The following is a 13,029-nucleotide window of genomic DNA, read 5'->3' as shown; positions in this document are numbered from 1 at the left end:
TAAACAAAAACAAGCCCCTCCAAAAAAACTGACCACTTTTGGAGATTGAACTCTGTTCAAGTCTCAATTTCAATTCCCCTTCACCCACTGGCTGGGAGTTTTGTATTTGGTTGATTCCACTCTCGCTTATTCTCTTCCATCTGCTGTCGCAGACAACTTTCGTTTTTTTGGCTCAATCCCCGGATTGACAATTGCCAATTGGATTGAATCCCACTTTGCCCTTGTTTCGGAGCAATTTTGAATCGCTCCATATCGGATCTAAGCTGCACTGTTAGTTGAACTCCGATATATATATCTTTGTTTTATTGGTGAGTGGGCAGTTCCCCAATGTTCCCATACCCCTGACGTGTGAGGGGTTCTGGGGTTAGGCAATATCGAGATTCCCTGTCGATAGAGCATAATTGCAGGACTCGTGATAAGAAGAAGAAGAAGAGAAAAAGAAAAGAACAGAAAAAGAAAGAAAGAAGAAAAGAAAAAGAAAAGAAAAGGCTAATGAAGACAGACAAACTCATCCCGAAATGGCAACTTCCTCCACGCGCCTGGGACCTGAAACAGACATTCACCGTCGTACCTCCCTCGGCTTCCTTCGTCGTTCTAAATCCACCGAACCCCTAGGCGACAAGTCTTCCCGCAAAAAGATGTCTAAAACCCAAATGGAGGATGAGATGCGTCGTCAGCGCGAGTCTTATGCCCCCAAAGTTCCTCCCCGCTTGCCTGATCTTTCCCCCGCCCCGCAACTGGAAACTTTTGGAGGCGAGGAACGCGACAGGATCCCCGAACCAATTCCACGCCCACAGTCTGGAGCTGTTGCGCCCTCTATGGCTGGTTCAACCAACAATGTTGATCCCTATGCGCGTACTGAGAGCATGACCCACCGTGGTCGTTATAGCTATGCCAGTAGTGCTGTGAGCACTGTCAACAGCCCCCGTCGTGTGCGCCGTCGCAAGGACCCCACCTCATACAAGTGAGTCGCGATGACGTGTAACATCAACACTAAACAAGCTAACAATAGATGTGTCAGTGTGCTTGTCATTGGTGCTCGTAACTCAGGCAAAACATCCTTCCTCAACTTCCTCCGCAGTGCTCTGGCCATGCCTGCTCATAAGCACCCCTCACGCAGCCCCGAGGAGGTCGAAGAGCTCGAGCGTCAAACCTCGGTCTGGGAAGGATTCACGTCGCAATACCTGGAAACAGAGTTCGACGGCGAACGTGTCGGACTTACCCTGTGGGATTCCGTAGGTCTTGAGCGGAATATCGCAGATCTTCAGCTACGTGGTGTGACAGGCTTCCTAGAGAGCAAGTTCGAGGAGACCCTCGCCGAGGAGATGAAGGTTATTCGATCCCCTGGTGCCCGTGACACCCATATTCACTGCACTTTCCTGCTCCTGGATCCTGTACGTCTTGATGAGAACATCGCCATGGCCGAGCGTGCTGCCAATGGCACTTCCAAGCCCACTGATGCGCCTGTGGTGGGGATTCTGGACCAGAACCTAGATATCCAGGTGTTACGCACGGTGCTGGGTAAGACCACTGTGGTACCAGTTATCAGCAAGGCGGATACTATCACCTCCGCCCACATGAATTACCTCCGCAAGGCAGTCTGGAGCAGCTTGAAACAGGCTAATATCGACCCCCTTGAAATATTGACATTGGAGGACCAGGAGGAAGAATACAGCTCATCCGAAAGTGCGGATGAAGACGAAACCGTGGAGCTTGAGAGCAAAGCCGAGGCCAAAGAAGCCGAGATCGGAACCGAAAATGTCCCTGGTTCGCCATCCCAGCTCAGCGAGGACACCCACGAGTCCAACTCCTCGCAGGCCATCAACCAGCACGTTCCATTCTCGATCCTGTCTCCAGACCCTCATTCGCTGGCCGCTGGAGACAAACCAGTCGGTCGCCGATTCCCCTGGGGCTTTGCAGACCCATATGATGCTGAGCATTGTGACTTTGTTCGCCTGAAGGACTCTGTCTTTTCTGATTGGCGCTCCGAGCTGCGGGAGGCCAGTCGCGTGGTCTGGTACGAGCGCTGGAGAACAAACCGCCTCAACCGCAACGGACAGCCGGCGCCCGCCCAGAAGCAAACCTACGGTGGTCGTCAGGGACCTCATGATGGCCGTCGCACGCGATAAAGGCCTTCCTTTTTCGTTCTGTTCGCATTGCTTTCTCTTCCCGCACATACCCCCATTCTTCGCGGCCTGGCACCTCGCAAGGCTTCTTTTTATGTCATACCTTCTGTTTTCCTTTCTCTTCTGACAAAATGTTTCGAAATCCGGAACCTGTACTAGTGCTTTTCATCTATTGTTTGCACGGTAATTTGATAACTTATCTTGAACCCTGCGTAATTCTAGAAACATTACGAAGTAACCCATCTTACATAAATGCACGCTAATGCATCCCTTGACCCTCGGGGTTCAATTGCAATCTTACATGCGCATGGGTTAAAAGTATGCGCATTGGTCAGAAGTGTGCGGCTGAAGAGCGCTATCACCGACGATCCTGACTTCAGCTGTAAGCCAATAAGAGCCGCTAATCCTTGGCTACAAGAGGAGGTGAAGAATCACAGACTAGCTATAAGTTGGCGCCGTTAAATACGAGGCGCGAAAACTTCTGGCTTTGTCTTCTTTTCCTTTCTTTTTCCCCCTCCACCTACAAACACAGAGGTAGAGAAAAGGGTTCATATCTACAAAGTAGAATGATCTAGTGTATACGCACAGAAAAACCCCCAAGTCCAACCCTCCCTGTGTAACCCAAGACCTCACCTCAGAAGAGGGAAAAAAAGAAATCCCGCCGGACACATTGAATACCAGACCAGAACATCAAATCAAGACCCCGGCATTGCAGAACCAAAATGTCACTCCAAGTGAACGAACCACGGTCGCGAACCAGATCCAAATCCCCCGGTCGCGAACGCTCACGGTCGCGCGACAGCCGAGTCCCCTCTCCCTCCCCGCACGGCTCCCGCTCCGCCATCGAACCCCCAAGACCAAAAAGTTACAACCCCGCCGAAGAAGCAGAAATAGAGCGCCAATACAAGCTAATCAGCCAAGAGCGCCGCCACCAAACCACCGACGACTCGCGCCCCGTCGTCTCGCGCGCCCCAAGAACCTCCCGCTACGACCTCGACCACTCAGAGTCGGACTCTGAGTTGAGACGTCGACGCGATCAAGACGCAGAGAGCTCGCGACGCCGTCGCGATGATCGCTACGAGCACTCGGACGACGAGCGCGGCTCGACTGCGCCGGCGCCGGCGAGTTCGCGGTCGCATCGCAGACGACCCTCGTCGCCGGATCGCGGAAGTCGCGTGAACCAACACGACTCGGACTCGGCGGATGATCTGGCCTACGGTGATGCGCCGGGGAATCACCCCAGCTACGCGCGTCCGAATCGCTATAGCTATGCGCAGCCCGCGCAGTTCGCGACCGCGGCCCCGCGGGCGCAGGGATACCCTGCTGCTGCGCCGATTGACTGGGCCTCTGTGCCTGAGTGCGAGCGTCCTGGATATGTGCCACCTTCGTCGCAGCCTTCAGGTCCGGCTACTATGCCCGGCGCGTTTCCCGTGTCTTCGAGTTACCCCGCTAGCTCGGGTGCTGTGCCAGCGCCGGTGAATCCCCCGTTGCCGTATGGGCTACCGGCTCAGTATGCGACGAGTGCGGGTTATGTGCCTTCGCATTATCGCACTGCCTCTGCTAGTGATGCGGGTTATCAGCCCCCGGTGGTGGGGTATGCGAATCCCGGCGTGTATCAGTATGCGCAGATCGATCCTAATTTGAAGTATGCTTCGAAGGTGGATCCAGCGTCGAAACCGGCGTCGAAACCGGCGCCGGCTTACCCTGCTGCTACGCATGAGCAGTATTCTAGACCCCCGCCGCAGCAAGTGCAGAGTCAGTATTATCCGCAATCGCAGCCGCAGCCGCAACAGCAACAGCAGCCGCTACCGCCGCCGCCGAAACCTCAAGACCAGTCGTATAGGTATAATAATGAGCCTGAGTTTGTGGAGATTGCACCGGGTGGGAATCGATCGAGTGCTCGTCCGCACAGCCAGTCCGTGTCATCGTCGAATACCCTCGCAGTTGGCGGAGCCAATGCAGTCCATTCCGCCCATCCCCCAGCCAGTCCACTGCTAGAGCCGTATCACGGTACCTATCAGTCCATCTCACCGATGCCAACGGCGATCGTCATCCCCTCCATCCGCGACGACGACATCTCAGACCTTGAACCCCTAGACGGCAGCGGAACCTCCGCCTCTGAATCCAGCCGACGCGGCAAACACCGCCGCTCGCACTCCTCCGTTAACGAGCGCGAATCCCGCAGCAGCAAAGAAAAGAAAGACAAAGAGCGCGGCTCGGACCGCGACGACAAACGCCTCACCCGTCCAACATCCAGCCACAACCGCCACGACTCAACCTCCTCCGCCGACCCAAGAATCCTCGTCTCCCCACTAACCGGCCGCAAACGCGTCTCCTTCTACGACGCCGGCCCAGACGCCGCAGCCATGCAATCTGCCCTAAACCACACCCGAAACATAGATAGCAAAACCATAATCCAAATCCTGCCCCGTCTCTCAAGCGACGAGATCCTCCTCCTGCGCCAGGAATACAAAGCCCGCGTCCGTATTCAAGGAAAAGGAATAAACCTCGCCAAACACCTCCGTCTCAAACTAGGCAGTTCCTCCTTCGCAAAAGTCTGCTACGCAACCGCCCTCGGCCGCTGGGAATCAGAAGCATATTGGGCAAACTGCTATTACCAAGCCGGCACATCTCGTCGCGAACTACTAATCGAGTCGTTGATGGGTCGGTCGAATGCCGCGATCCGCGAAATCAAGAACTCCTTCCGCGATACGCGCTACGATAACAGTCTCGAGCGCTGCATGCGCTCTGAGTTGAGAGCGGATAAATTCCGCGTTGCGATTCTGCTTGCGCTTGAGGGACAACGGCAGGATGAGCGCGATCCGGTCGATAAACGCCTTGTCAGGGATGATGTGCAGGATTTGTATCGTGCCATTGTGAAGGAGGGTGGGGAGACGGCTATGATTCATATTATTGTGCTGAGGAGTGATGCGCATATGCGCGAGGTGCTGCGTGTCTATGAAGATAATTATGGGCATAATTTTACAAGGGCTATGATTTCTAAGTCGAGGAATTTGGTGGTATGTATATCTTTTTTAATATCTTTTATGCATCTCTCCCTCCCCCCAGTCAATAATCAATCCTGAATGCGGTAACTAACATATATCCAGGGCGAAACCCTCGCCCACATCCTCAACGGCGCAATTAACAGACCAATGCGCGATGCCCTCCTCCTCCACCAAGCTCTGCGCGAATCCCGTACCGGTCGTGAGCGCTCAGAATTGCTCATTTCCCGTCTCGTCCGGCTGCACTGGGAGCCGAGACATCTTGATCTCGTTAAGAATGAGTACAGGCGTAGGTATCATGAGCGTTTGGAGGAGGCTATTGCGGAGGAGATTCTTTCGCTGAATGGGGGGCAGGAGTGGGGGGAGTTCTGTATTGAGTTGGCGCGGAATGCTTGATTGTGAGTTTTTCTTATGTGTGATACGTAGTGCTGTTGCTTAGTCGTGAGGTGTTTACTGTTTACTCTCGCTCTATAGGGTGGGGTTTAGTTGACATGGGGAAATTGTAACTGTCCTTGGCTTTGTTTGTGGTGTATAGGTATGTAGTTGCTGGTTATCGTCTGATCTGATGTTTATTTATAAAGTGCTTTGCATACTAGATGTAGACAGTGAATTTCAGGCTGCGCTCTATGGATTTCCTTTTCTGTTCAATTCTCTTTCTGCTCAGGTGCTGGCCAGTTGTCCCACATCTCAGTAACAATAATATGGGCAAGTCTATCATCAACTTCGTAGGTATTGAAACGCCGGTCCTGCCCCTCTATTTCACTTACTTCACTCTTCGATTCTTCGATCTCCTTTTCTTTGCAACTAACATCAAAACCATGTTCTTCATATGCAGTGATAACCTCCTTCCTGATAAATTCCTCGGAATTGCTACCACGATAGACGCCCATAGAGCACTGCCTCACCATGCTTGTATAAAGAACCACGCCAAACTTTCCTATCAACCGATGAAATTCATCTTTGATATTTCGATACTCACTGTCAAACTCGATCGGTTCTCTAGTAGACCAATACATCCGTGCGTTGGTGTATGGCCGAAATTCAACATCACGACTGAAGAGCAAAAGCTCGAAAAGCCTTTCCATTCGAACACCATCGTATCCGAATTCTTGCATCTTTTGATCTGCCTACATACCACCACATGTTAGCCACTCGAGACGTTCAACTCGATCGCATGGTGTAAACTAGAAGAACTAACTGGGATACTAGAGCTTTCGGCAGAATCGCCGCCCCTTGCACTGATGATGTGGTAAAGTCCGATATCTGAGATAGGAGGCTGTTGGACTAGCATCTTGCGCCAGCTTGCGTCCTTTCGTACGAATTGGCCCATAGTCGACGAGTCTTTGGTCATGGGCAAAGAGGAATAGTCGAACGGGTGGTCAGCTGCCTTGTCCTTGGTGGGAAAGAAGGAAGGAAAAGTCTCCCTCAATAATGGGTTGATGATCTTTTCTTCTCCCCACTCGTTGGCCCCGATCGGAGTGAAGAAAAGCGCCTTTTGGATTGATGGCGATTCGCTGATTAGGTTGGCCCAGTTGTAACAGACGAGTTGGGCAGATGTGAGCAAAGTGCGCATATCAAGCTGAACCAGTATCATCTCTAGAATTTCGGGGGTAGAAAGAACTTTGTTGATCGCTGATTTTGTCTTCCCAGGTTGTGACTGGGCATTTCCATAGCTTGGACTTTCGTCAACGTGACTTGCCATTCTTTGGTCTGGTTGGGTTCAGGGGGAGATCTTGAGTTCTCTTTCTGGCGCTTCGAGCTGACCTGCGCTGTGCTTTTTCGTAGGAGTTTCTGGTCCTTTTTTTTTTCTAAACTGGCCCCACTAGGTACCTTTATTAGCTTTATAGATAGCCCTGGAGGTGCATAAGTACCTAGGTAACCACCTGGGCACTTTGTGGTATGATTCAGTGAGGAGGACGGCCCCGCCTGAGCGCCCTCTAAAGCAGCCACATTGGAGAAACCGGCTTGAAACCCGGTGTACTGAGCCACATGTGTAGCTCTGGGACCTTCTTGGTGACACTTAAGGAATATAGCTGAGTACGTTGGCTTAAATAATCATGCAGAATGTGTGTCAAATGATGAATGATTTACAGCGTTTTGAATGATCTCAACGCCAAAGAGTCGGTGGACCATACCTTTAAATCAGTTATAATATAGGTAGTATAATATCGATTATATTATAAGGTACTGACCCATATAGGCAAGGCATTGGGGCACTCTTTCACCGCCAGAGCTTTGTGACTTTGCTTCCATAACCACGATATTAACTGCCATATCGTTGACATTGCCATACCAGACTGCATAGTCTTGTTTACCGACAAGCATAAACTTCGTCTTATTGAACCGAACATTTGTGTCGGATTGGCGAAGGTCTACTCCACAAACCCCATCTGCCGCCGTGATTGATTCACCTTGTCTTAACCTCTATATTATACCCTTCATGGGAAGTTAATAATCTTGCGCTTATTACGAGGCACTTCTAAAAATAAAATACCGCCTATTATATTATTCAAAGCAGCATTTACATTCATCCCGAGGGCGCATCGCGTTTCAGAGAACAAAGGGCCCCGCCCGGCTTGGTAGAGGTATAAAATGGGGAAATTCCCATCGTAACTTTCAAAAATTCAACCTTCTGAACTCAGTACCCTAGTCCTCTAAAATCTCTACATTCCTTCAAGTATCCAAGATGCTATTTGAACAGTTCAAGCGCAACCGCAACAGAGCGAGCGTCTTCATGGAACGAATGATGAATGGCATCTCCAACCATGAGATTTTGGCCAAAATCTCAGGTGGCGGAGGGAAATTTTTGGATCATGTCTATGAGTTACCCAAGGATCAGATGACCAAAGCCAGTTTTCCCAATGCTGCCAAATACAAACTGCAACTCCATGCATCCTTCGACAAGCCCGACCCAAATGCCGACTATTCGGACCATTCCAGTGTCTATCTTGTCGGAAGACCGAACAGATGGGCACGTGGCTTGAGCCAAAAGCCGAAACCCTGCCACTGGTCTATATATACCGGGGGTCGTGTCTATCATCTGAAGTTGGCAGATGGGACTCAGGGATCGTCAATAGTACTTCGAGACGATTCTCGCCCAGATTGGCAAGATCCACTAGAAACGGATTTAGCTAACCCTTTCATTGCCTACCATATCTGGGTCACAGATTACCACGAAAAACAGGTCTCTGGAATTGCCAAGTGGGTAGTCAAGCAATTGGATCACCACGAGCTCTCTACGGCGGCCTATGAGCAGTTTGTCTCTGGGCTTGGGATCCGTATTATTCGTGGTCCTAGCAACACCGCAGCCATTATTGGTGATCTCACGCACATTGCAAATCACGACAACGCACCTGCTCATCCTAGCGGATTTCATACTGGCGTCCGGCTTGCGGATCCCGACGAAGATATCAGCACCTGGGCCAAGAGATGCTATTTGATCTATCGGATTGAGACCGATGCACGAGGACTTGATATCTGCTGGAAGAGAGGAAGGTTAGGGTAAATCAGTTGGAAAACCCCCGAGTACCATCCCTTCATCAGGCCGTTGGCTGTGGGGCCACCCGCTATGAGGAAGGTTATTACGAAGATAGGACACCGCATTCCGGTACTGTCAAAGACTGTCTCTCAAGAATATAGCCAAGGCATACCTATAGCAGCAGTCTACCGTCAGCAAAAAGGTTAGTCAAAAGTTGAACTCTGTGGATATACGCTGACTGTCTTTATTTTCAATATAGGGACCAAGTTTCCAATAGACCTTGAGCTTGTGCCAATCTATGGATCATTTTGCTATATCAGGGACAAATATGGAAGAACTCATAAAGGTAACTATAACCTTTGAATCTTCTGCAGACACCTATAATAAAGTTCTTGCTGATATGTTGTGCCTACTAGACTTCTGGCTCCGGATAAATGATCTTATCAATATCAATTCTCCGTCTCTCAAGCACGTCACATACAACCGAGGGTTTGGCGCTAAATCTCGGTTTGGAGTAAAACCGGCCGAGACTTTTATTGAAGAGATGCCGCAATCGAGTACTACTACTCTGATCGGAAAAGAGTGCGACGGATCAGAATTGGATATGGATGCTAAACGATATGCTAGAGAGATGCGTCAACCTTATAGTGGTCCTCTTATCGGAATGGAGGATCTGGAGAGAATGGACGACCTGGATTTATTATGTGATACCTTGACAACTCACTCATTTGAGCATGAAGGAGTTCAATGCCAGGTCTTGATCGATATAGAAGGTCGGGTGGAGCCTCCTGTTTAAATCTGAGATTCTCACTTGTTACTTCACTGTTTGCTTTACAACATGAGACCAATCACTAAAACTACTGCCTAGCGTGGAGTAGGTAGTGGTGAGTTTCGCGCAATATTTTATGTTCTCTTGGATGTGCTTTTGGATGTTCTTCTTGTGCTCCTTGTTCCTTTTTTTTCATATGGGGCGAGGCTTATTTCCCTTGTAGCAATGACATTCTCGGGTACAATACCCTGTTTTCAACCAGTATTCCATGTTATACTCCCACACTTTGTCCCCTCATTCCCAGCCACCTAGTATTAGGACATAGAGAGAATCTCAACAGGTATGAATTGACCTGAAGTTTTCGCCCTACATTTCTATGTTGTCTTGGCCGAGTACAGTTGCCAGAACATGCCTCGCCTACTCAAAAGCTCTTGTGGTACTCCTAATTCAGATACTTCACCATGCTTCAAGACCATGACCAGATCTGAGTCCATCACAGTTTTGATTTGATGGGTAATTGAGATTAAAGTCCGTCCTTTCAGCTTCTCACGAAGAAGACCCGTGATCAATCTCTCGGTGTGTTCATCAAATCCGGCCGTAGGCTCATCCATGATGACGATCTCACCAGGAAATAGGATAGCACGGGCAATGCATAAAATATGTCTTTGGCCATTAGATAGATTAGTTGTATCGATGTGCGCACTCAGGCCACCATAGTCTCGAATTTGATGCCAAATTCCGACTTCCTCCAAGGCAGACACCATCACTGAATCATCGATAGTTAATGCTATTCCCAACGCAAGGTTTTCACGGATTGAGCCGGGAATGACTAATGAATTTTGATAAATTGGGACCAATGCAGAGTGAAGCTTCTCCTTGGGAAGAGTTGAGATGTCGACACCGTCAATGATGATCTCGTATATAGTCTTCAAATGTATTTATCTCAACCAAACCATCCTAGCTGCCTACATATTCTATATACTCGTCTGGCTGGTGTTGCAAAAGATGCACATGTGGACATATGCCTTGTCTGTTCGAGTTTGTTTTATCGGTTTGCGCTTTAATATTCCGCTATATACGCTTTTACATTAGTTGATACGGCAAATTACCAAAAGGTTATGTCACAGGAAGGATGTTCGATTTTGAGATAGTTTCAGTATGACGAGCAACTAAATAGGCTATAATTACTCTAAAGAAGTCGCTAATAGGACCGGGCCATAACGGTCACCGAGCTCGTAACTCGAATGTCTGGAGGACTAAGATCGAGTGTCTCGGAAAGCTCTGGAGAGTTGCTAGGAGCACCACTACCAAACGCGCCACCAAACAGACTCCCCCTTTCGCATTTCCGAAGGCAGCGGAGGCACCAGTGGGGGCACCAAAAAGGGATCTTCCTCCCTGTGCGTGTTGCGTGACAGCGCTTTGTCCCCCATCTACGATTTCCACCGGATACACTTGCCTTCCAACCTCTTCGGCATAGTCGTTGGCTTTAGTAACTGCGTCGCGAATAGCCTCTCTGCGCATTTGCGACCGTAAGGTTTTCTGCGTAGCCTCGCTCAAACTCCAGTCGATCGAACTGATTTCCACATTAGAGTAGGCCACAAGCTGGCCAACCACCTGGCTAAGCTTTGTGATATCGCGGAATACGATGCTTAGGGACATGGAGGCTTGGTACACCTTGGGCAGTAGCTTGTTATCTTTGTCGTAGGGGGTGTAGTTCCTTGTTCGAAGAAAAGTAGAGGCAAATTTTGTTACCGCCGCGTTTGCTGTAGCAGTGCCGGTATTGGTCTTGGGAGACAGTGCCTTGAAGAGTTCACTGAGTTCGTTAGATCTCGAAATGACCTCCTTAGATACGGAGTCTAGGTCAGAACCCTCTGATTCCACAGTGAGCCGAAGAGCACCTTCTTCAGCAAGGCGGGTGATGCTCGACTCTCCACAAACTTTGATCTTGAGAGCTTCCATAGTGTTGCAGAAATTTCAGATTTGATCCACTTGAGTTTGTTCTCGGTTCCCAGGACCCTTAAATAGTTCCAAGGCGATGACGATGACTCACCGATTATTGTCCGACAAGCTACTCTGCTACGATAAGGGACGCTAGTGGATATGTAACTTAGGCTCCAGCATCACATGACAGACTTTTTATGGGCTAGGGACTAGACTACTCCGTAGGTAGACACTAATTCTGCCTCTGCCGAGCGACCTGAATTTCCAGAACGATTTGTCTGTCCAGTCTCTCCACTAATATACAGTCAGCATCCCCGAGATATCATGCTAACTCTGCTACAGAGAACAAGAAGATGGCCCATGACTGAACCCCTGTACAAAGTATGTTGCACGGTGTTGGGGCTTCGTACCAGTGATTTAATACTTGTGTTCCAAAATGCTTGGCGTCTTTGGGGCAGTTTGCTCTAACCTTATCTGGACTAGAGAAATGGGTCTCTTGCAAACCGCTTATCAATCGTCCACGGGTCACATGCCCAGTGTTTTTTGTATTTCTGAATTCTGTCATTTAGTTGTGAACAAATAATCTTGGAACTGTACATATTACTGACTACACACTTACCTACATTATATCCAAATGCTGGAATAATCGCGAACAATGAACACTATAGCCGATTTGTGACATATATGATATAATAAACAAACTGCAGAAACCCAAGCACAACAATCACTACAAATGTAGACATGGATGGTCCATCACAATGTCAGCGCTCTTTGAGTCAGATCTTCATACTTATCATGGATAATGGAATATAAAGTGGTTGACTACATCGGAGAAATCGGGAGCGCGTTTTCGGCATTCGACGAAGGTGACTATGCATTTTCCCTTGGTGTGCAGATATCTCTGAACTACGAATTATCCTCTAAATTACGAATTATCTTTTGCCCACGAGTCTTCATTCTACTGCATTACAACGGAAGATTTCTCACCACCCGTGGACAGATCTTTTCCCGATCACCCAGATGAGGGATATACAAAGATATTGAGGGTTTGACGAAACTGCCCTTTATAATGATCTTGTTGATCTCTATGTTTCAACCGACGAGACCAGCCTGATTGCGAGGGAAAAGACGTGGCATACGGCAGAGTAGAATGCTAGTGAGACTTTCTTGCGTAAATGGAACTGGGTCTTCAAGAGATGTGATAATTTTGCCAAATCAAGCAAACTGGTGCAGAATATGTGGAGAAGAATCTTTGATATTTAACACAGTCAACTGGCAGTATATTTTAAGAGGCTCTATACCTAAAAGGGGTTAAAGGTGTGCAATTAGTCAAAATACATGCAATCATGCTAAATTACAGACATGCTATACCTTCAAATGTTGCTACATATACAAGCCATTTAGTGGGGTAGGTGAATGCTTGGCCGGCAGGAGTATCAAAAGCTTATATGGGTATCCCCACGTATGTACTAAACCAATTCTAAAAGTTCGCTTCTAATTGTGTACAGAAACCATTGCTCCGAAGGGATTTGGAGATCAATGACAATGCCTTTTGCCTAAAAAGGCCCTTATATCTGCAGAGTGACACGCGATCCCACCGTGAACAACCTTGTAAAGTCCCAAGCATACTCATTACGTAAATAATTATCAATACGACCTTGGAAGATCACGGGGCGTATTTAACCCTTGAAGCAATGGCACAGTAGCAAA

General features: G+C 48.8%; 6 protein-coding genes across 6 annotated transcripts; 3 read left to right on the top strand and 3 right to left on the bottom strand.

Annotated features, from left to right (window-relative positions):
* Positions 1–518: 518 nt before the first annotated feature.
* On the top strand, positions 519–2,129 carry aspE (septin; the record flags this gene model as incomplete). The annotated part of the gene is made up of 2 exons (XM_057248233.1): positions 519–964; positions 1,022–2,129. 2 exons carry the CDS (start codon positions 519–521, stop codon positions 2,127–2,129), a joined length of 1,554 nt encoding a protein of 517 aa, XP_057112665.1.
* Positions 2,130–2,848: 719 nt separating this feature from the next.
* Positions 2,849–5,527, top strand: anxc4 (annexin ANXC4; the record flags this gene model as incomplete). Its single annotated transcript, XM_057248232.1, has 2 exons — positions 2,849–5,146; positions 5,237–5,527. The coding sequence occupies 2 exons, from the start codon at positions 2,849–2,851 to the stop codon at positions 5,525–5,527; spliced, it is 2,589 nt and encodes an 862-aa protein (XP_057112664.1).
* A 248-nt stretch (positions 5,528–5,775) lies between these two features.
* On the bottom strand, positions 5,776–6,833 carry N7479_000533 (uncharacterized protein; the record flags this gene model as incomplete). Its single annotated transcript, XM_057248231.1, has 2 exons — positions 5,776–6,258; positions 6,330–6,833. The coding sequence occupies 2 exons, from the start codon at positions 6,831–6,833 to the stop codon at positions 5,776–5,778; spliced, it is 987 nt and encodes a 328-aa protein (XP_057112663.1).
* A 984-nt stretch (positions 6,834–7,817) lies between these two features.
* On the top strand, positions 7,818–8,636 carry N7479_000532 (uncharacterized protein; the record flags this gene model as incomplete). Its single annotated transcript, XM_057248230.1, has 1 exon — positions 7,818–8,636. One exon carries the CDS (start codon positions 7,818–7,820, stop codon positions 8,634–8,636), a length of 819 nt encoding a protein of 272 aa, XP_057112662.1.
* A 1,116-nt stretch (positions 8,637–9,752) lies between these two features.
* N7479_000531 (ABC transporter integral membrane type 1) lies at positions 9,753–10,142 on the bottom strand (the record flags this gene model as incomplete). Its single annotated transcript, XM_057248229.1, has 1 exon — positions 9,753–10,142. The coding sequence occupies one exon, from the start codon at positions 10,140–10,142 to the stop codon at positions 9,753–9,755; it is 390 nt and encodes a 129-aa protein (XP_057112661.1).
* Positions 10,143–10,602: 460 nt separating this feature from the next.
* N7479_000530 (SIMPL domain-containing protein) lies at positions 10,603–11,337 on the bottom strand (the record flags this gene model as incomplete). Its single annotated transcript, XM_057248228.1, has 1 exon — positions 10,603–11,337. One exon carries the CDS (start codon positions 11,335–11,337, stop codon positions 10,603–10,605), a length of 735 nt encoding a protein of 244 aa, XP_057112660.1.
* Positions 11,338–13,029: the final 1,692 nt, after the last annotated feature.

The sequence above is a fragment of the Penicillium vulpinum genome (genome assembly GCF_028829585.1).
Source record: "Penicillium vulpinum strain IBT 29486 chromosome Unknown utg000001l_segment0_segment0, whole genome shotgun sequence".
Taxonomy (NCBI): Eukaryota; Fungi; Ascomycota; class Eurotiomycetes; order Eurotiales; family Aspergillaceae; genus Penicillium; species Penicillium vulpinum.
The sequence above is the reverse complement of the archived record's forward strand: the minus strand, read 5'-3'. Positions and strand labels throughout refer to the sequence as shown.